Consider the following 23469-nt stretch of genomic DNA (forward strand, 5'->3'; position numbering starts at 1 on the left):
AGTTTACTATTATTTTTGGAATGAAGCTAGTCTTCGACTGAAGACAGACAAAATAGGTGTTCAATGCCTCCGCCACTTCCTCATTCCATTCTCCGGTCTCTGATCCTAACTGACCAAAGTTATCTCTTCCCTTTTATACACTTATAAAAGCTCTTGCAAACTGCTTTTATATTACTGGCTGGTTTAGTCTAATATTTGTTTCACCTTATCAACTATTTGGTTGCTCTTTGGTGGTTTCTAAAACAGTCCCAATCCTCAACCATTTTGCTTTTTTTGCAACTTTGCAAACCTCTTCTTTTAACCTAATACTATCACGAACTTCCTGAGTGAACCACAGATTGGTCTTTCTCACCTTGTTTTCCAGAGAATGTATTTTGGTTTAACATTTTGACCAGATCCCTTCCCTCAAAAGTCCTCATGTCATCCTTTACTAGCAGGGTTACAATTCCTCCTCTGCCATTTTGTCTGCGTTTCCAAAATATCGTGTACTCTGGAATATTTTTCTCAACTTTGGTTATCTTGTAACACTGTCTTAGTAATGATGTTTATATCAAAATCTTTTGTGGCCCCAGTTTATATATTTTATTACAGGTGCACTTAGATCAGAAACTTTTAATTTCAATTCTATTCACTCAATGGCCTCATTCATTGATGTTTATTAAATTTTAAGTCATAATGAATAAAAGTCTGAAAAATAGCTTAAGAGCCCAGCAATAATTTAATAAACTTGCATTTGGTAAAGAAAGAAAGGAAAAGGAAGAGGAAGATTTTTTTTAGCTATGAACATACAAACTAGTAGAAGTAGTTAATTCGGCCTCTTGAGCCTTCTCAACTATTCAATAAGATCATGGCTGATCTGCTTGTATGGAGTTCCACATTCTCCATCGACCCCAACAATCTTTGTTTTCTTTGCCCAACAAGAATCTATCTACCTCTACCTTAAAAATATTCAGTTATCATGCTTCCTTCTAAGGCAGTGAATTCCAAAGTCACACAATTCTCAAAATAATACTCTCCATCTCAGTCCTATAAGGGCGACCCCCAAGTTTAAAACAGTGCCCCCCTAGTCTAGACTCACCCACAGGAGGAAACATCCTTTCAAAGTCCATCTTGTCAATATTATTCAGGATCTTGTACACTTCAATCAAGTCACACTTCACTCTTCTAAACTCTAGTGGAAACAAGCCCAGCCTTTTCAACTCATCAGAAGACAACCTGCTCATTCCTGAAAATAGTCTAGGAAAGGCTGCCAAGCTACATAAAAATCCATCAGTGCAGCCTCTTGAAGTGTACTTTATTCTCTCTTCAGCGTAAGATCACATATCCAATTAGTAAAAGAGGGCAGAGTAGACTGCTTCCAATTTAATAGAATAATGCATCTAGCCAATAATGTTGAAAAGACGAGTGCATCTGTCAGAATTTTGGTAAGAGAGATGCCATTTGGTTTGACTGTGACCCTGATTGGCTGGTAGGGAATCTGTTAAATTTGAAAAAATACACTTTGAAAAAACAAATTAAAACTAATTAATTAACTAGGTAGAGGAGTAACTAAACCCGAGGGCAGAGATTAGTATTTAGCATTTAACTTTACAGTAAAAATCTAGCACCAGGGCTATATAGTTAATTGTAACTTAATCTAATAACAATTTAAGTATTTGTTTTAAATTGATTAACTAGTGCTTAAATGTCACTCAGTGGGGTGCAGTGCTCTAACTGTGAGACGTAGGGCAGCACAGTGGCGCTGTGGTAGCACTGCAGTCTCGCGGCGGCGAGGTGGATTGGCCCCGCTAAATTGCCCCTTAATTGGAAAAATGAATTGGGTTTTCTAAATTTATAAAAAATTTTAAAAACCAAAAAACTGAGATGTGGCAGATCTGTGACACTTCCAGCATTCTGGTCGACTACGTCTGCAGCAAGTGTAACCAATGGCAGCTCCTCACAGACTGCGTGGTTCGATTGGAGCAGCAATTGGATGCACTTAGGAGCATGCAGGAATCCCCTGTGGCTGTGCCCCCTCTCTAGGTGCAGGCAGACAGATGGGTGACTGCTAAAAAGGGCAGGCAGTCAGTGCAGGAATCCCCTGTGGCTGTCTCCCTCTCTAACAGGTGTACCGTTTTGGATACTGTTTGGGGGGGGGGGGGGGGGGATAGCCTATCAGGATGATACATTGCCTCTCTGGTGCCTGGGTCAAGGAAGTCTCTGAACGAACACAGGACATCCTGAAGGGGAAAGATGAACAGCCAGAAGTCGTAGGACACATAGGTACTAACGACATAGGCAGGAAGAGTGATGAGGTCCTGCAGGAGGAGTCCAGGGAGCAAGACAGTAAGCTAAAAAGCAGGACCTCTAGGGTTGTAATCTCAGGATTACTCCCTGTGCCACGTGCCAGTGAGGCTAGAAATAGGAGTATAGTGCAGCTAAACACGTGGCTAAACTGGTGGTATAGGAGCGAGGGTTTCAGATTTTGGGACCATTGGGATCTCTTCTGGAGCAGGTGGGACCTGTACAAGAAGGATGGGTTGCATCTAAACTGGAGGGGTACCAATATCCTGACTGGGAAGTTTTTTAGCGTTACTTGGGAGGATTTAAACTAGTATGGCAGGGGGGTGGGAACCAGAATGTTAGCTCAGAAAGTGTAATAACTGAAAGGGAACTAGAGAACCAAAATAAGAGAACAACATCGCCCTCAGGCAGAGCAAAAAAGGTGTCAAGTGTGAGAAGGGAGATGGTCAATGCAGGACTGATGGTGTTGACCCTAAATGCACACAGTATACAGAACAAGGTAAATGAGCTTGTTGCGCACATTGAAATTGGCCAATACGATGTTGTGGACATCACGAAACGTGGCTGCAAGGGGATCAGGTCTGGGATCTAAATATCCATGGATATATCTGTCCTATCGAAAGGACATGCAGTTGGGCAAAGGGGGTGGGGTTGCATTGTTAGTCAGGAATGAAGTTAAATCGATAGCAAAGAGTGATATAGGGTTAGACGGTATAGAATCTCTGTGGGTAGAGTTGAGGAATTGCAACGATAAAAAGACCCTGATGGGAGTTATGTACAGGCCCCCTAACAGTCAGGGTGTGGGGCAGAAAATATATCAGGAGATAGAAAAGGCTTGTAAAAAAGGCAATATTACAATAATCACGGGGGACTTCAATATGCAACTGGACTTGGAAATCAGGTTGGCAGTGGATCCCAAGAAAAGGAACTTGTGGAATGTCGAAGATATGTTTTTTTGGAGCAGCTTGTGACAGAGCCTACTCGGGAACAGGCAATTCTGGATTTGGTGATGTGTAATGAGGCAGACTTAATTAGGGAACTTAAGGTGAAGGAACCATTAGGGAGCAGTGACCACAATATGATAGAATTTACCCTGCCGTTTGAGAGGGAGAAACTGCAATCAGATGTAACGGTATTACAATTAAATAAGGGTAACTACAAAGGCATGAGGGAGGAGCTGGCCAGAGTCGATTGGAAAGAGCCTAGCAGGGAAGACAGTGGAACAGCGCAGGAGTTTTGGGGGTTATTCGGGAGGCACAACAGAAATTCATCCCAAGGAGGAGGAAGGAGGAAACATGCTAAGGGGAGGACAAGGCATCCATGGCTGATGAGGCAAGTCAAGCACAGCATAAAAGCAAAAGAAAAAGCAGACAAAGTAGCGAGGGTTAGTGGGAAGCGAGAGGATTGGGAAGCCTTTAAAAGGGAACAGAGGACAACTAAAAAAGCAATAAGGGGGGAGAAGACGAAATGTGTGTGCAAAGTAGCGAGTAATATAAAGGAAGATAGGAAGAGTTAATATATAAAAGGTAAAGAGGCTAAAATAGACATTGGAGCACTGGGAAATTTGGCTGGAGAAGTAGTAATAGGAAATAAAGAAATGGCAGAGGAACTGAATAGTTACTTTGCACCAGTCTTCACAGGGAAGACACCAGTGGGATGCCAGAGCTCCAGGAGAATCAGGGGGCAGAGGTGAGTGCAGTGACCATCACGAAGGAGAAGGTTCTGGGAAACGGAAAGGTCTGAAGGTGGATAAATCACCTGGACCAGATGGACTAGACCCCAGGGTTCCAAAAGACATAGTCGAGGAGATTGTGGAGGCATTGATGGTGATCTTTCAGGAATCACTGGAGGCAGGAAGGGTCACAGAGGACTGGAAAGTGGCTAATGTAACACCGCTGTTTAAGAAAGGAGGGGGGCAGAAGGCGGGAAATTATAGGCTGGTTAGCCTGATTTCAGTCATTGGCAAGATTTTTAGAGTCCATTATTAAAGATGAAATCGCAGAGTACTTGGAAGTGCATGATAAAATAGGGCTGAGTCAGCAAGGTTTCGTCAAGGGGAGGTCATGTCTGACAAATATGTTAAGAGTTCTTTGAGGAAATAACAAGGAAAGTAGACAAAGGAGAACCAGTGGCATGATTTATTTAGATTTCCAGAAGGCCTTTGCCAAGGTGCCGCATTGGAGATTGTTAAATGTTACGAGCCCATAGTGTTAAGGGTTAGGGTTAGGGCATGGATAGAGGATTGACTGACTGGCAGAAGGTAGAGAGTGGGGATAAAGCGGTCTTTTTCAGGATGGCAGTCGGTGACTAGTGGTGTGCCTCAGGGGTCTGTGCTGGGCCACAGCTTTTCACAATATACATTAATGATCTGGAACAAGGCACTGTTGCTAAGTTTGCAGATGACACAAAGATCTGGAGAGGATCAGGTAGTATTGAGGAAGAAGGGGGGCGGCAGAAGGACTTGGACAGGCTAGGAGAGTGGGCAAAGAAGTGGCAGATGGAATACAAAGTGGAAAAGTGTGAGGTTATGCACTTTGGAAGGAGAAATGGAGGCATGGACTATTTTCTAAATGGGGAAAATGCTTAGGAAATCAGAAGCACAAAGGGACTTGGGAGTCCTCGTTCATGATTCCCTTAAGGTTAATGTGTAGGTTCAGTTGGCAGCTCGGAAGGCAAATGCAATGTTAGCATTCATGTCGAGAGAGATAGAATACACGACCAGGGATGTACTTCTGAGGCTGCATAAGTCTCTGGTCAGACCACATTTGCAGTATTGTGAGCCGTTTTGGGCCCCATATCTAAGGAAGGACGTACTGGCCTTGGAAAGGATCCAGTGGAGGTTCACAATAATGATCCTAGGAATGAAGAGCTTGTCGTACGAGGAACAGTTGAAGACTCTGGGTCTGTACTCGTTGGAATTTAAAAGGATGAGGGGGGAACTTATTGAAACTTACAGGATACTGCGAGGCCTGGATAGAGTGGACATGGAGAGGATGTTTCCACTTGTAGGAAAAACTAGAAGCAGAGGACACAATCTCAGACTAAAGGGAAGATCCTTTAAAACAGAAATGAGGAGGAATTTCTTCACCAGAGGGTGGTGAATCTGTGGAACTCTTTGCTGCAGAAGGCTGTGTGTGTTTAAGACAGAGATAGATAGGTTCTTGATTAATTAGGGATCAGGGGTTGTGGGGAGAAGGCAGGAGAATGGGGATGAGAAAAATATCAGCCATGATTGAATGGCGGAGCAGACCCGATGGGCCGAGTGGCCTAATTCTGCTCTGCTCCCATGACTTATGGTCTGAAAGGAGATGGTTCAATGTTACTACTAAAAATATGTAAGTGATGTCATGATTTTTGTCCAAAACCAAGGCAATTTAGGATATAGCCAGCACATAGGAATTAGAGGGACTGGGGTAATATAGCATTTATCACAGGTTGGATCAAAATTTGGATACATTTTAGATAAGTTAACTTTGGATAAATGGATACGATGTAAGATTTTAAATTGTACCATCCATTTCTTACACATACAGAATAGGAATGTACACGAGAGAACAGACTTCCAGCTACGTTCTGATAAAACTGAAGCAAAATCCTGCTGCAGATTTGAGGTAGAAAGCAAAGGGTAATTTAGTGAAAAGATTAGAGAATATAATATGGAAAAGAACCTCCGAACAAAAGAATTTAGTTCTAATATATTTATCGCTGACTTGGGGGAAATAAAGAAAACTAAGTGTGCAGGGCAGATCATATTTCAGCAAGAAAGAGAGCACAAGTGAAAGGGCGATAGAGAACACAAGTGAAAGGGCGATAGAGCGCACGAGCAGGAAAGAAAACGAGTGAGCGCAAGCAAGCGAGAAAGAAAGAGCTTGAGCGAAAGAAAGAGGGCTAAGGCTTTAATTAGTATCTTGACATTCACATTTAGAAGGGAAAATGGCCAGTATGAACTGCAATGCAGAGGATCCTTATCCATCTTTAAAAGAGACAATAACGAAGAAGGTGGTGATAAGAATTTATTTCCTAAAATTCCATTGGAAATCCATCAGGCCCTGGTGACTTATTACTTTGCATGAATTTAATTGCCTTTAGTAATTTACATTTGTAATGGATAAAGAAATAGACAAGTTGCAAAAAAGGTTGTGTTTGGGGGAAACGGAGTAGATTTTAACAAAATAAGGCAGGATCAGGCCACGGTAGACTGGAAAGAGTTACTTGTGGGGAAATCTACAGAAGAGCACTGGGGGGCATTCAAAGATGAAATGGAGAGGGTACAGGCCAATATGTTCCCTCTAGAGTAATAGGAAGGTGTAACAAACCCAGAGAACCATGAGTGGCCAGAGACATTCAGGATATGATGAGAAGGAGAAGAGAGGCTTTTAACAAGTATAAGGGGAGAAGGCCTGCCGAGGCATTAGTGGAGTACAGAAAGTGCAGGATAGAGTTTAAGAAATCAATTAGGAGATTAAAGAGGGGATATGAGAAAGCTCTGGCTGGTGTCATGTGAGAGTACCTTTAAGATATGGGTGTTTATCAGTGATGTCAGAGTGTGGGTGGAGCTGGGCTGTCTATGAGCATTTTACTTTCATTTTAGGCTGTTTGCTGGAGGGTGTGTTTCAGTTTTGTTTTCAGAGCTGGATAGCTGCAGTCACAGCCAGAAGCGGTATTAGTCTTTCTCTCTGCAATCTAAAGATTGTAAATCGATCCTTTGGTGATTGAAAATTAATAACTGCTCTCAATAGTGACTTTAACCTGATGTGCTTCTGTTTAAAGGTTGTTTTTTTAAAGTCTTATGGATGTTAAAAGGACAGCTTAAGAATTATTTAATGTTGTATTCTTTGGGGGCTGTATTTGAATTAATGGTTGCTAAGATGTTCATTGCATGTTTTAAAAAGGTTAACTTGAGTTCATAGAATAAACACTGTATTGCTTCAAAAAATGCTTTTCCATTTCTGTTGTACCACACCTGTACAGTGGGCCATGTGCTCCCCATACCACAATCTATTAAAAGTTGTGGGTCAGGTGAACTCCATGATACACTTTGGGGTTCTTTAAACCCTGGCCATAACAAATTGGGGGCTCGAGGGGGATAAAAGTCTATCCATTGGATTGGCTTAGTGAACTTAAAGACAGTGAGGGGTGAGCAAATTGTGGTTCCTTTTCAGGTGTGGTATTCTAGTTTAATTGCGGAGTGTGTTGTGGACAATGGCTCTTTCAGAGGCTCTGAAGTTTTTGGGGATGGAGATGGTCACACGCAGTACCTTACGGACAGAGACTAAAAGCAGACTGTTAGATTTGGCAAAAACATTGCAGTTAACATTACCTGACAAAATGCGAAAAGATGAGGTAATTACGACGGTGGCTAAGCATTTAAAGTTGCCTGAGATACAGTTTGACTCATTGGAAATGGCAAAAATGTAGTTACAAATTAAAAAATGGAACATGAGAAAAAATTAAAGCAGCTTGAATACGAAAGAGGAAAATTAAAGAGTGGAAAATGAAAAAGAAAGCGAAAGAGAGAGAACGGAAAAAGAAAGAGAGAGAGATGGAGAGGAAAAAGAAAAGGAGAGAGAAGAAAGGAGAAAAGAAAGAATAGCCCTAGCAGAACAAAAAGAAAGAGAAAGGGAGATACAGTACAGGGAAAAAGATAAAGTGAGAGAGTTTGAACTTCAGAAAATGGCCATGAAACATGACAGTCAGTTAAAATTGGCAGACGTAAAGGGAAACGTACAGTTGGATGATAGTGATGAGGATAGTGAGAAAGAGCGCCAAAGTCGAAGGCTTGGTGGGGATCTATTTAAATATGTCTAAGCATTGCCAAAGTTTGATGAGAAGGAGGTAGAAGCCTTTTTTATTTCATTTGAGAAGGTGGATAAACAAATGAAATGGCCACAGGACATGTGGGTATTACTGATTCAAACACAGCTGATCGGTAGGGCTAGGGAAATGTTTGCATCACTACCGGAGGAGGTATCTGGGACGTATGAGGAGGTGAAAAAAATCCATCTTAGGTGCATATGAACTAGTGCCTGAAGCCTACAGACAAGGGTTTAGAAATTTAAGGAAATAATTTGGTCAAACATACATGGGGTTTGAAAGGCTCAGAGTAATTTTGATAGGTGGATAAGGGCTTTGAAAATAGACCAAAACGTATGAAGCTCTCAGAGAAAATATACTTTTGGTTTAAAAATTCAATTCCTGATGTAGTGAGAACATATGTGGAAGAGCAGAGGGTTAAAACTGCGAGATTAGCAACAGAAATGGCAAGATGATCATGAATTAGTTCATAAATCAAAGCTTGGTTTCCGACATCAGTTTCAGCCTGTGGGGAACTGGGGACATGAGAAATACTCAAGTGGTAAAAGTAAAGGTGATCTGATGGGAGATAATAAGGAGTGTACCTTAGACTAAAAAAGAAATCCAGGATGGTGGAAAATAAATGAAAAACTTCAAATGTTTTCACTGTAATAAACTAGGCCATGTAAAGTCACAGTGTTGGTGGTTGAAGAAAAGCACTGGGAAGGCTAATGTGGTAAAACAGGATAAGACAGTGGGGTTTGTTAAAGTGGTAAAGGAAAGCCCAAATGAAGCGAAGGAGGTGCAAAAGATTGTACAGCTTGATCAAGAGGTGATTGATAAGAAGGTGCCAGATCTGTTTAAAGAATTTACTTGTGTAGGTAAAGTTTACTCATGTGTATCGTGAGGAGCAAGTAAAGAAGTCACAATTTTAAGAGATACGGGAGCTAGTCAATCTTTAATGGTAAGAGATGAGCAGTTATGTAGTTTGGGAAGAATATTGCCAGAAAAGGTGGTAATATGTGGAATTCAGGGTGAGTGGAGTAGTGTTCCATTATATAAGGTACGGTTGGAAAGTCCAGTGAAGAGTTGTGAAGTGGTAGTAGGAGTAATAGAGAAACTATCTTGTCCAGGAATACAGTTTATCTTGGGTAATGATATAGCTGGATCGCAGGTGTGAGTGATACCTACTGTGGTTGATCAGCCAGTGGAAAATCAAGACAACTGAAACGTTGAAGGACGAATATCCTGGGATTTTTCCGGATTGTGTAGTAACAAGGTCGCAAAGTCACAGGTTAAGACAAGAGGAGAAATCAAAGAGTGAAGATGACGTTTAAGTGCAATTATCAGAAACGATTTTTGATCAGATTGTTGAAAAAGAACAAGAGCACGTGGAGGATGCGGCGGATAGAGGATGAGGCGGATATTTTTAGTTCAGGAAAATTGACGGAGTTACAACAGAAAGATATAGAAATAAAACTGATGTATCAGAAAGCATACACAGAAGAGGAATCTGAGTGTATACCAGAGTGTTATTACCGTAAAAGTGATGTCTTGATGAGAAAATGGAGACGTTTACATATGCAGGCGGATGAAAAGTGGGCAGAAGTTCATCAAGTAGTATTGCCGGTAGGGTATAGAAAGGAGGTGTTGTGAGTTGCACATGAGGTACCAGTGGGAGGTCATTTGGGAATAAGGAAAACTCAAGCTAAAATCCAGAAACATTTTTATTGGCCTGGACTACATAAAGATGTAGTTAAATTTTGTCAATCATGTCACACATGTCAAGTGATGGGGAAACCTCAAGCAGTGATAAAACCAGCACTCTTAATACCCATTCCAGCATTTGAGGAACCTTTTACAAGAGTCCTAATCGATTGTGTAGGACCGTTTCCTAAAACAAAAAGTGGGAATCAATATCTTTTGATGATAATGGATGTGTCTACTCCATTCCATTGTGCAATATCACAGCTAAAAGGATTGTGGAGGAGTTACTTAAATTCTTTACTAGATATGGACTACCCACAGAAATACAATCGGATCAAGGATCAAATTTTACCTCAAGGTTATTCAAAGACGTTATGGATAGCTTAGGAATAAAACAATTTAAATCAACTGCGTACTATCCAGAATCGCAGGAAGCGTTAGAAAGGTGGCATCAGACATTAAAGACAATGTTGAGGGCGTATTGTCAAGATTATCCAGGAGGATTAGGTAAAGGAATTCCATTCGTACTGTTTGCAATGAGATGCACCTAATGAGTCAACCAAATTTAGTCCTTTTGAACAAATTTTTGGTCACGAGGTAAGAGGACCACTTAAATTGATTAGGGAAAAATTGGTGAGTGAGAAATCGGAACTTCCATTATTGGACTAAGTGTCATATTTTAGGGAACGATTAAATAGAGCAGGTGAATTGGCTAGACAGCATTTAAAAGGTGCACAACATGTGATGAAACGGGAAGCGGACAAGAAATCCAAAGTTCGTAGTTTTGCCTGTGGAGATAAAGTTTCAGTCTTGTTACCAGTGGTAGGTGAACCTTTAAAAGCAAGGTTTTGTGTACCTTATCAGACTGAAAGGAAATTAAGTGAGGTGAATTATGTGGTAAAACACCAGATAGAAGGAAGACTCGCCGAGTGTGTCATGTGAATATGCTTAAAATGTACTTTGAAAGGGAAGGAGAGAAAAAGGAGGAGGTTTTAATGATTCTAACTCAAAGTGACGAACCAAAGCCAGATGACTGTGAATTTGACATACCTCAAATTACATTGGAAAATGAGGATGGTCTTAAAAATTGGGATAAATTGGTGAGTTACCTTCCAGAGGAAAAACGGACATACCTGAAAGAGTTATTGATATCATGTGGGCAAGTGTGTAGAGATAAATTGGGAAGTACTAAAATGGCTATGCATGATGTAGATGTTGGAAATGCTGTTCCAATCAAACAACATCCATATAGACTTAACCCTTTAAAATTGGCACAGGTTGACAAAGAGATTGAGAGTATGCTTAAAATGGTATAATTGAAGTGGGTTGCAGCCAATGGAGCTCACCCACCGTGATGGTGCCTAAACCAGACGGTAACCAACGGTTGTGTGTGGACTATAGAAAGGCTAATGCAGTTACAAGAATGGACTCTTATCCTTTCCCACGTTTGGAGGATTGCATTGACAAAAGTGGGACAATCAGCTTTTATTTCCAAACTGGATTTACTTAAAGGTTACTGGCAGGTACCTTTATCCGAAAGGGCGAAGGAGATTTCAGGTTTTGTGACTCCAGATGTATATACCAATTCAAGGTGATGCCATCTGCCATGAAAAATGCCCCAACCATATTTCAACGGTTAACTAACAAAGTTGTTTCAGGGTTACCCAATTGTGCGGTACACATAGACGAGCTGGTAATTTTCAGCCAGACATGGAAAGAACATTTAAAACATCTGATGGAGTATTCGATCGACTTCAGGTGGTGTGTTTGATGATAAACCTAGCCAAAAGTGAATTTGGAAAAGCCCAAGTCACTTTCCTTGGCCATACAATCGGACAGGACCGAATGGTCACATGGGATGTGAAACCAACAGTGATTGAGGAGTTTCAATACCCTCGGCACGAAGGGAAATAATGCGATTTCTTGGCATGAGTGGATTTGATCGAACATTTGTGAAAAGGTTTTGTAGCGTGATTGCTCCACTGACGGACTTGCTCAAGAAGCTTAACACATTCCAGTGGCCAGCGTAGTTTCAACAGGCATTTGACTGCCTGAAAGCTGTGATAACCAATGCTCCTGTGTTGGAGAATTACAAGGGATTCTGTGATAAGATTAAACTAAAGTATCTGACTTTAAAGAGAAATGCCGAGACGTAGAGAAATGGATGGATTGTGCAGAGACCTTCTTGCTCAAAGAGACTGTCAATCAAGAAGGACTTCAGTTGGAGGAAGAACAACGAAAAAAATGGACTGTATTATTATACCTGTTTGCGTGTTGTTTTTTTGAAATGATAAAGTATATTTACTGTGTGCATTTCTTAAAGGATGGTGAAAAGGTGAAAAATGAAACCTTCTTGAAGTTGATAGTTTTTTTTTTTCTTGGGGGGAGGTGTCATGTGAGAGTACCTTTAAGAAATGGGTGTTTATCAATGATGTCAGAGTGTGGTTGGAGCTGGGCTGTCTATCAGCTTTTTACTTTCGTTTTAGGCTGTTTACTGAAAGGTGTGTTTTAATTTCGTTTTCAGAGCTGGATAGCTGCAGTCACAGCCAGAAGGGGTATTAGTCTTTCTCTCTGTAATCTAAAGACTGTAAATCGATCCTTTGGTGATTGAAAACTAATAACTGCTTTCAGTAGTGACTTTAACCTGATGTGCTTCTGTTTAAAGGTTTTTTTTAAAAAAAGTCTTATGGATGTTAAAAGGACAGCTTAAGGATTACTTAGTGTTGTATTCTTTGGGGGTTGTATTTGAATTAATGGTTGCTAAGATGTTCACTGTATGTTTTAAAAAGGTTAACTTGAGTTCATAGAATAAACATTGTTTTGTTTTTAAAAATACTTTTCCATTTCTGCTGTACCACACCTGTAGAGTGGGGCGTGTCCTCCCAATATCACAATCTATTAAAAGTTGTGGGTCAGGTGAACTCCATGATACACTTTGGGGTTCTCTAAACCCTGGCCCATAACACTGGTAAAAGTAGATAAAATCCCAAGTTATTCTATAAGTACATCAATGGGAAGAGTATAACCAGGCAAAGAGTAGGGCCCATTAAGGACCAAGGGGGAAATCTGTGGGTGGAACCAGAGGACATTGATATGGTGTTGAACAAATATTTCATCTCTGTTTTCACCCAAGAGAATGAGGAGGTAGTTATGGAACTCGGGGAGAAAGATTGTGAGGTTCTTGAGCAAATTGTCATAGGGAGTGACAAGTGCCTTGGGTTACAGGAAGATATAGACAGGAAAGTGGCAGATGGAATTTAACCCTGAAAAGTGTGAGGTGATACACTTTGTAAGGAGTAATTTGACAAGGAAGTATGCTATGAAAGGTCTGACACTGGGACGTTCCGAAGAACAAAGGGATCTTGGCGTGTTTGTCTACAGATCTCTGAAGGCAGAAGGACAGTTTAATAGGGTGGTGAAAAAGGCATATGGGACACTTGCTTTTATCAATCAGGGCATAGATTATAAAAGCAGGGAGGTTATGATGGAGCTGTGGTGAGGCCACAGCTGGAGTACTATGTGCAATTCTGGTCACCACTTTATAGGAAGGATGTAATTGCACGGAGGGGGTTGAGAGACGATTCACCAGAATGTTGCCTGGGATGGAACATTCAAGTTCTAAAGAGAGGTTGGATAGACTTTTGTTTTCTCTGGAGCAGAGAAGACTGAGGAGTGACCTGATTGAGGTGTACAAGATTATGAGGGGCATGGACAGAGTGAATAGGTAGTAGCTGTTCCCCTTAGTTGAAGGGTCAGTTACAAGGGAACACAAGTTCAAAGTGAGGGGTGGGAGGTTTAGCGGGGATTTGAAGAAAACGTTTTTACCCAGAGAGTGGTGACGGTCTGGAATGCACTGTCTGGGAGGGTGGAGGCAGGATGCCTCACATCCTTTAAAAAGTACTTGGTGTGGGTTCTGTTGGATGTTATTGTTGAAAAGTGTTAAAATTAGAAATGCCTCAATAAAATATTTTCTAAACAAAAGTATTTGGATGAGTAATCGACATGCCATAACATTCAAGGCTATGGGCCAAGTGCTGGCAAGTGGGATTAGGTGGGCAGGTCAGGGCCTTCCATACACGGTGCAGGCTCGATGGGCTGAAGGGCCTCTTCTGCACTGCAGTATTCTGTGATTTCAATTTGGTAATGGGGCATTTCTAACTGATATTGTGAAGTAAACCTGGATCTGAAAGGGAATCAGAGATATAGAGAGGAATAAAAAAAAGTTTCAATTGACCTCCTGTAATCGACAGGGATTACATTGGTGGGAGTGGCGATTTCAGTAATTAAAAAAATATTTTATTAAGGCATTTATGGTTTTAAAACAATAAACAATACAAATACAAATGTAAACATAGTTCAGTGCGTAACACTCTCCCATCTCCCACTGTTCCCGCCTACTCTAGACACAAAATAGCCTAACTCCCCCCTACCCCCCCCCTTATTGAATCTACTGACAGTTTAATTTTCTCCGAAGAAGTTGATAAACGGCTGCCACATTCGAACAAACCCTAATGTTAATCCTCTCAGGGCGAACTTAATTTTCTCAAGTCTAAGAAACCCAGCCATGTCACAAACCCAAACCCCTGATTTCGGGGGTTTCAAGTCCCTCCACACTAGCAATATCCGTCTCCAGGTTACCAAGGAGGCAAAGGGCAAAACGCAGGCTCTATCGCCCCCTCGACTCCCGGATCTTCCGACACTCCAAAAATCGCCACCTCTGGACTCGGCGCTACACTCGTTTTTAGCACCGTGGACATGACATCCGCAAATCCCTGCCAGTGTCCCCCGAGCTTCGGGCATCCTCCCACAGACCCGCCTCTACCTCTCCTCCCAGCTCATCTTCCCATTTACGCTTTAGTTCGCCTATCTGGGTTTCCCCCACACTCCAGAAGTTCTTTATAGATTTCCGAATCCTTCCCCTCCCCCATTCTAAAAGCGATCTTGTTCTGTATGCCCTGTGGCAGTAGAAGCAGAAAGATTGAAACCTGCCTTTGCGCAAAATCCCTTATCCGCAGATATCAAAACCCATTCCCTCCCGGCAATTCAAACTCTTCCTCCAAATCCTCGAAACATGGAAAGCTCCCCATCAATAAATAGATCCCCCAGCCTCTCAATCCCTTCTCTCTGCCACCTCTGAAACCCACCATCGAGCCTCCCCGGGACAAACCGGGTGGTTGCCACAAATTGGAGCCCACGTCGACGCTCCCTCCACTCCCACATGCTTCCACCACTGCCCCCAAATTCTCAGAGCCGCCACTACCACTGGGCTTGTGGAGTGCTGGGCCGGTGAGAACGGCAGAGAAGCAGTTACCAATGCCCCCAAACTTGTGCCCTTACATGCTGCCGCATCCACCCGCTCCCACACCGACCCCTCCCCCACTACCCACTTCCTAATCATGGCTATATTTGCTCCCCAGTAGTAGTTCCTAAAGTTCGGCAGATCCAGCCCCCCCCCCCCCGTGTGGTTCCGCTCGAACAGCACTTTCTTTACTCGCGGGGTTTTACCCACCCACACAAACCCAGATATCAGCCTATTCACCCGCTTAAAAAGGCCTTTGGTATAAAAATAGGGAGGCACTGGAAACCAAACAGAAATCTCGGAAGGACCGCCATTTTTAAGGTCTGTACTTTCCCCGCCAGTGACAACGGGAGCATGTCCCACCTCCGAAAGTCCTCCTTCATTTGTTCAACTAACCGGGTCAAATTTAATTTATGTAAGTGCTCCCATCCCCGTGCCACCTGAATTCGTAAGTAACGAAAACTCCCTCCCACCACTTTAAACGGCAGCCGTGGTCTCCTCTTCTGCCCCCTCGCCTGGATCACAAAAACCTCACTTTTACCCATATTCAATTTGTACCCCGAGAACCAACCAAATTCCCCTAAGATCCGCATAATCGCCCCCATCCCCACTAATGGGTTAGAAATATATAGGAGTAGGTCGTCCGCATATAACGAGACCCTGTGTTCCACCCCCCCCCCCCCCCCCCCCCCCACTAGCCCCATCCAGTCCTTTGATGCTCTCAGCGCCATCGCCAATTGCTCTATAGCCAAGGTAAACAACAGTGGGGAGAGAGCACATCCTTGCCTTGTCCAGCAGTGCAGTCTAAAGTAGTCTGAACTCACCCGGTTCGTCCGCACACTCGCCACTGGTGCCTGGTACAGCAGCTGAACCCAGTCAATAAAGCCCTGCCCAAACCCAAACCACCCAAGGACCTCCCACAAATAATTCCATTCCACCTGGTCGACGCCTTTCCCGCGTCCATAGCGACCACTAACCCAGCCTCCCTCCCTTCGGAGGGGATCATGATCACATTTAGGAGCCTTCTAACGTTGGCCATTAGCTGACTGCCTTTCGTTGGCATTAGCTGACTGCCTTTAACAAACCCCGTCTGGTCTTCCCCTATCAACCTCGAAATACAATCCTTTATCCTGGAGGCCACAATTTTGGCCAGCAATTTGGCATCGACATTCAGTAAGGAGATTGGTCTGTACTGTATGACCCACAAAACTCTGGGTCCTTCCCCCGCTTCAGGGTCAATGAGATCGAAGCCTGCGACATTGCTGGGGGAAGGACACCTCGCTCGCTTGCCTCATTAAATGCCCTCATCAGCTGCAGGCCCAGCATCCCAGAAAACATTTTGTAAAATTCCACAGGGTAGCTGTCCTGTCCCTTGCCCGACTGCATGGTCTCTAATCCTGCTATTACTTCTACAATCCCGATCGGGGCTCCCAGCCCCTCCACTAACCCTTCCTCCACCTTCGGAAACTCCAACCCTTCCAAAAACTGCCTCATCCCCTCCACCGCAGTTGGGGGTTCCGACTCACGGTCAACAATAAAACTCCTTGAACACCCCATTCACACCTGCTGGGTCCAAGACCGTGTTCCCCCCTCTGTCCTTCACTCTTCCCATCTCCCTGGCCGCCTCCCTCTTCCTTAGCTGGTGTGCTAACATCCTACTGGCCTTCTCCCCATACTCATAAACCGCCCCCCTCACCTTCTTCAACTGCCCCACCAGCTTCCCTGTGGATAACAGACCAAATTCCACCTGCAGCTTCTGCTGCTCCTTCAACAATCCCGCCTCCGGGGCTTCAGCATTCCTTCGGTCCACCTAGAACACTTCCCCATCCAGCCTATCCACTCCACTTTCTCCCGATGAGCCCGTATCAAAATTAACGCCCCCCTAACCACTGCCTTCAGCGCTTCCCAAACCGTTGCGGTCGAAACTTCCCCCGTATCATTTATCTCCAAATAGTTCTGGATGGCCTCCCTCACCCGCCCGCGCACCCCCCTCATCCGCTAACAGCCCTACATCCAATCCCCATTGTGGGCGCTGCCCCCCCCGCCTTGCTCACCCGTAAATCCACCCAGTGTGGGGCATGGTCCGGCACAACAATCGCTGAATACTCGGTATCCAACATCGCCGCCAATAAAGCTCTGTTCAAAATGAAAGTCGTCCCAATTTGGTGCATAAATATTCACTAGTACCACCGGCATCCCCTCCAGCTTCCCACTCACCATGATATCCTCCCCCCCCCCACGACTCCGCCACTATATTCCCTACCTCAATTGACACCCACTTATTGATCAAGATCGCAAGCCCCCTAGTTTTAGAGTCTAGCCCCGAATGAAATACCTGACCGACCCAACCCTTCCTCAGCCTAGTCTGATCCACTACCCCAAACGCGCGAACCCTCCTGGACGGCCCATTCAGCCCTCTTACGTTCCATGTGATCAGCCTGGTCGCACCCCCCTCCTGCATGTGCTCAGCCTGGTCCCTCCCGTCAGCAGAACAATTCCCCCCCCCCGCCCCATCAACAAACCCAACCCCCCATATCAAACTAGTCACCTGCTCACCCCCACTGCACTATCATGAGCTAGCCCACCCAGCTAGCCTCTGCCCATGGCGCCAAGCATCCTGCCCCCTATTGTTCTCCCTCCGCCCCACTCACACATATGCAAAACATCACAATCCCCAGCAAACACAGAAGAAAATTCCACCCACCATCCCCCCCACAAGAACAAAGTTAATCCGCAGACAAAACTGAGCAGCTGCCCCAAAAATTGTTACAAAAACACTACATACAGCCCATAAAGAAAAGAAATGTTAGCAGCATAGGCACAGAATTACTCGTCTCCAAGTTCAATGTCCTCCATCAGTTGCCAGTCCCCTGTCCTTAACAAAGTTCATTGCCATCCGGCGATCCAAAATACAGTTCTTGACCCTCGTAAGTGACCCACAAACGAGCTAGGTACAACATGCCGTACTTCACCCCCTTCTTGAAGAGGGCCAATTTAACTTTGTTAAAGCTCGCCCTTCTTTTGGCCAGTTCCGCACCCAAGTCCTGGTAAATGCGCAGCTCGTTATTTTCCTATTTACAGCTCCTTGTCTGCCTGGCCCACCTCAAGATCTGTTCCTTATCCAGGAACCGATGCATTCGTACCACCAACGCCCTCGGCGGCTCATTCATCCGCGGCTTCCTCGCAAGCGCTCTCTGCGTCCTGTCCACTTCCAAGGGTCGAGCAAAGGCACCTTCGCCCAGCAGCTTCTCGAACATACACGCCATGGATGCCCATGCATCCGATCTCTCTATGCCCTCTGGGAGGCCAACGATCAGCCATGAGACGGATCACTGCCAGCCTCCCAGACGTTCTCGATCCACTGCAGTTTGCCTATCACCGCAACCTCCACAGCAGATGCTATCTCCCTGGATCTACAATCAACACTCGACGACCTCCAAGGACACCTATGCAAGACTGCTGTTCATCGACTACAGCTCCACCTTCAACACCATTATCCCGACAAGACTTATAACCAAACTCTGCAATCCTGGACTTGACCCCTCCCTGTGTAGCAGGATCCTTGACTTCCTCACCAATAGACCGCAATCCGTCAGATAGGCAACAGCATCTCCTCCACAAGAGTTCTCAACACCGGGGCCCCGCAAGGATGTGCGCTCAGTCCTCTACTGTATTCCCTATACACACATGACTGTGTGGCAAGATTTAACTCCAGCTCAATCTATAAATTTGCAGACGATACGACTGTGGTGGGCAGCACGGTAGCATTCTGGATAGCACAATTGCTTCACAGCTCCAGGGTCCCCGGTTCGATTCCGGCTTGGGTCACTGTCTGTGCAGAGTCTGCACATCCACCCCGTGTGTGCGTGGGTTTCCTCCAGGTGCTCCGGTTTCCTCCTACAGTCCAAAGATGTGCAGGTTAGGTGGATTGGCCATGATAAATTGCCCTTAGTGTTGGGTGGGGCTACTGGGTTATGGGGATAGGGTGGAGGTGTGGACCTTTGGTAGGGTGCTCTTTCCAAGAGCCGGTGCAGACTCTATGTAAATTCTATGTATCTCAAATAACGACGAATCAGACTTCAGGAGGGAGATAAATAACTTGGTTGCTTGGTGTACCGAACAACATCTCTCTAAATGTCGGAAAGACCAAGGAACTGATCATCGGCTTCAGGAAGCGTAGCACGACACACACTCCTGTCTGCATCAATGGCTCCGAAGTGGAGATGGTCGATAGCTGCAAGTTCCTGGGGGTCACCATCACCAACAGTCTGTCCTGGTCCACTCACGTTGATGCAACAGTCAAGAAAGCCCAACGATGTCTCTACTTCCTACGGAAGCTAAAGAAATTTGGCATGCCTGCTTCGACTCTCACAAACGTCTACAGATGTGTGATAGAGAGCATCCTATCCGGCTGCATCACAGCTTGGTATGGCAACTGCTCGGTCCAAGATCGTAAGAAACTGCAGAGTGTTGTGAACTCAGCCCAACACATCACACAAGCTTGCCACCCCCAAATTGATTCTGTATACACCTCCCGCTGCCTCAGGAAAGCAGACAGCATTATCAGAGACCCCTCCAACCCAGGCATTTCCTTCTTCCAGACCCTTCCATCAGGCAGAAGTTACAGAAGTTTGAAGATCTGCACATCCAGACATAGGAACAGCATCGTCCCCACAGCTACAAGACTCCTTAACGACTCCCCATCAGACTGATCTGTTCCCTGTAAGAACACTACTCACGACGCCCTATGCTGCTAAAGCTCATGTATGTGCTTTGCTTGACCCCTTGTTCCGCACTTTAACCAATCACTGTTTGTCGATGTACCATTTGTCAATGCTCTCTGTTGATTATTCTTTGTCTACTCTGTACGTACGGTACGTTCCCTCGGCCGCAGAAAAATACTTTTCACTGCACTTCGGTACATGTGACAATAAATCAAATCAAATCAAATCCTCAAATCCTGCCTGCTCTCCAGATCCTCCACCTACTCCTGCAGCCTTTTCTGGTAGTCCCTCCATCTCAGATCCATCTCCACTGCCATCGCGGTTAGCTGGTCCTCGTGCTCAGCCACCTGCTCTTCAACCTTCTGGATCGCCAGTCCCTGGGCTTCCAACTTTGCTCCAACCGATCAATCCCAGTCTTAAATTGGGTCCAGGTACTTGCTTGGCTAAGCTCTCCTGAAAGAATTTCACCAACTGCTCAGTTGACCACTGGGCCAGCAATCCCAGCTCCAGAGCCTCCGCCATGTTTTCCTGTGCTGCAGATTCCACACTCTTCTTTGCAGACCACTTCTGGTCCACGACTCCATAAGCTGGTGGGGGATTCCTCTTCACCTCACCAGTCTCCTAATTTACCGATCAAATCCCCCATAAGTCGGGGGAAAATGTTCCAAAAGTCCACCACAAGCGGGAGCTACCAAATAAGCGACCTCTCACTCCATGGCTGCCACCGGAAGTCGTGGCCATTTCAGTAATAAGCAGAGGAAGCAGACAGTCAAATCTTGTGAACTAGGAGTCAAGCAGTTCTTTTGCCATGCTCACAGAATGCATGATGTACAATTTTTGTTTCCTTTGTCCCTTCCTGTTGCATCCACATCGCTGTACACACCGATGCCTCACGTTTTCCCTTTGGATTTCTGAATCTTCTTTTGCCCGAACCCCCCCGTCCCACCTTTAGAAAGTCCTGTCCACAAACATGGTTATACTGTTGGACAGCCTAGCTCAGGTGTAGTCCATCACAATTCATAATTGAGTAGTTCACTCTTCCCAGAGTACTGATACCATGGAAGAGCAAGCTATTCCATTGGAATGGGCAGAGAAATGCATATTTATACACCTACAGTTCAGGATACAAGGTACTGCAATAATTGCAGCGAGACTGTGATCCTGGGTTGGATTCTCGGGCTCCCCAGCCACGTGTTTCTTGGCAGCATGCCATCCGCCGCAGGATTCTCCACTCCCGCCGCTTCTCAATGGGATTTCCCATTAAATCCACCCCACATCGCTGAGAAACATGCAGGCTGGGCTGCCGGCGGAATCAGGGAATCACAACAACCGGAGAATTCCAAGCCCTATTTCAAAAGTTTTAAAAATGACAGTTATGTCAGTGAATTATAAAGGCTATTGGATACCATAGATTAATCATTTCCAAATCAAGGTGTTCCTTATTTTCTTTTTAAAAAAAAATAGAATCATAATTTGACTTTCTTTGTAACATCATTCTAAGAGTGAAAGGTTTGGTGCAAGCTAGACATTAAACCTAAGGAATGAAAATGAAAGCCCTCCGATATGTCTTTGGAGTTATTTTTTAAGAGCATTTAATGAGGACTAATTTTATTCCTTTGGCAGCAGTTATTGACAAAAAGTGGACACTGTCCATCACTGGACGTTCTGGATGGATGGCAATGAACGGAGGCGGAGGAATTATGGCAATCACTAAATTTTAATCAAGAAAATTACAACTGATTAAATGTATGCTCCTTATTTTCTAGCAATGGCCAACACAAACTCGCCTAGAGTTCAAGAATTAGAGGACACATAACATTTTACAAAGTTACAGGCATGTCCTAACTGAAAAACTAAATATGCAATTCTAATTGATTTATATTTTCCTTAAAATGTTGAAAAAGCTTTCTATGCTTTGTGTGAAGTGGTAAAACGTGAGATTGTGATAGATCATACACTTGCAGTGCATAAAGGCCAACTTGCACACAAAAGTAACAATGGTAATTTGCTTTGTGAAATGATCCTCTGCAAAAGTGATGAAAAAAGTTACTATCTAAGCAGAGCTATTTTAAAGAATAGCAACTTGAAAAGCCAGCCCCAAAAGATGAAGGGCGGGATTCTCCGGTCACCAACAGTGAAATCTCATTCGGCGATCAGCTGCAGAATCAACTGCGCCGAAATCGGGAGCGGCGCCGCTTTCATGATGCTCCTCCCCCTCCAAAGCGACATACTCTAGGGAGTACGCTGCACTCTGTATCGATGGCCTCAGGACATTGCCTGACGTCCTCCCCCAACCGGCCGAGTTCCCAGTGGTGTGCATCTCTCATGCTATTATTTGTCAGGAACTCGGTGTTGCGGCTGTGGACTTAGTCCGTAGGGATCCCGAGGCGGCCAAAGGGGGGGCACTATTTGGCAGGTCGGGTCAACGCGCAGCCAACGCGGCTGCTGCAGGCCACTGCCGTGCACATGCGCGGCCAGGGACCAGGCAATTCTCTGGCCGTATCGACAGCTAGAGCCGGGTGCTCTACGCAAACGCCAGCGTAGGACATCGGAGATTCCAGTCCGAAGTCTTTTGGAGGCGTGTTTTCATGCACAGATGAACAACAAGTTTTCCCCCCCTCATATTGGTCCTAATCCCACATGCTGCTTGGACGCTTCGTTAAATATTAACTAGGATAATCTACCTGCAAAATAATCACTGAAAGCGATTGAAAATAATAATACACAGAACATAATAAATTTTCTTGAAGTAGCGAACAGCTTATTGGAATTTTAAACGAAGTAAAAGCTATCTATTATACTTGTTTAATTAAACATGTCACATAGGGTTCCAACATTTTAAAAACACACCATCCAGACTCACACCAAACTAAAAATGACAAGCTTTTATTGGAAATAGCTCCAGAAGCATATTAAACAAACCAAGGTGAAACTGGGTAGCAAGTTACAGTGCTCCAAAGTCTTTGCTGTATTATCAAGTGGAATTCTAACCCAACATTTATTAAATATCATTTTGTAGTAAATAGGCCAGAGGAAATTGAGGACATCTTTACTCATCTTAAAAAAGTTATATGGAGGCAGAGAATGAAATATTATAAATGTATAATGAAAGCATCCAAGCAACTAAATTCAACATCAAAATAAAATTCTGAATATGCTTGAAGTTATGTCACACATTTCCCACTGAAGCTCCTCAAAGTCTTTCACGCAAGGAGTTATTTTGTGTTTTGAAATATTACGACTTGTGGATGAAAAAAATGTCATGACTAAGTTACCGGTCCAGTAACTGTGCTGAAGTACTATACTATGAATACATTATAGTAATTTAGTTTCATAGTTTTACCTCGCCTTCGCCCATATGTCCTTGCTGCATGTAAACAGAAAGAAAACACTTTTCAATCATAGATAAATTTATTTCTTCCATCACACCCATGTAGAAAAAGCACTGCAGAAACTGAGTTATAGCATGGTTTAAATTAGTTTCATTCTCTGCCTTCAAAGGGCAAAGGAATGGGTGCAACTTAATGGATGTTGTTTTAGCGAAAAAGGACCTCATATTAATACAGAAAACCCTGAACATCAGCCATCTATTGTGCTGAAAAGGATGTAATACCAAGTTACCAATAATTTCATCACACATCCGGATACTAGATAACCATTCTA

At 44.1% G+C, this 23469-nt stretch overlaps 1 protein-coding gene across 2 annotated transcripts in view; it reads right to left on the bottom strand.

Moving 5' to 3' along the window:
* The window catches only part of cpeb4b (cytoplasmic polyadenylation element binding protein 4b), a 146131-nt gene that overhangs the window by 38744 nt on the left and 83918 nt on the right, over window positions 1-23469 (bottom strand). The window contains exon 4 of one of the 2 annotated variants that reach the window (XM_072512078.1): window positions 23150-23173. The exons of the other annotated variant lie outside the window; for it this stretch is intronic. Coding sequence (XP_072368179.1) covers window positions 23150-23173 — 24 coding nt within the window. The remainder of the gene's footprint in view (window positions 1-23149; window positions 23174-23469) is intronic. 2 annotated transcript variants of the gene reach the window in all.

Source organism: Scyliorhinus torazame, chromosome 7 (genome assembly GCF_047496885.1).
Source record: "Scyliorhinus torazame isolate Kashiwa2021f chromosome 7, sScyTor2.1, whole genome shotgun sequence".
Lineage (NCBI taxonomy): Eukaryota > Metazoa > Chordata > Chondrichthyes > Carcharhiniformes > Scyliorhinidae > Scyliorhinus > Scyliorhinus torazame.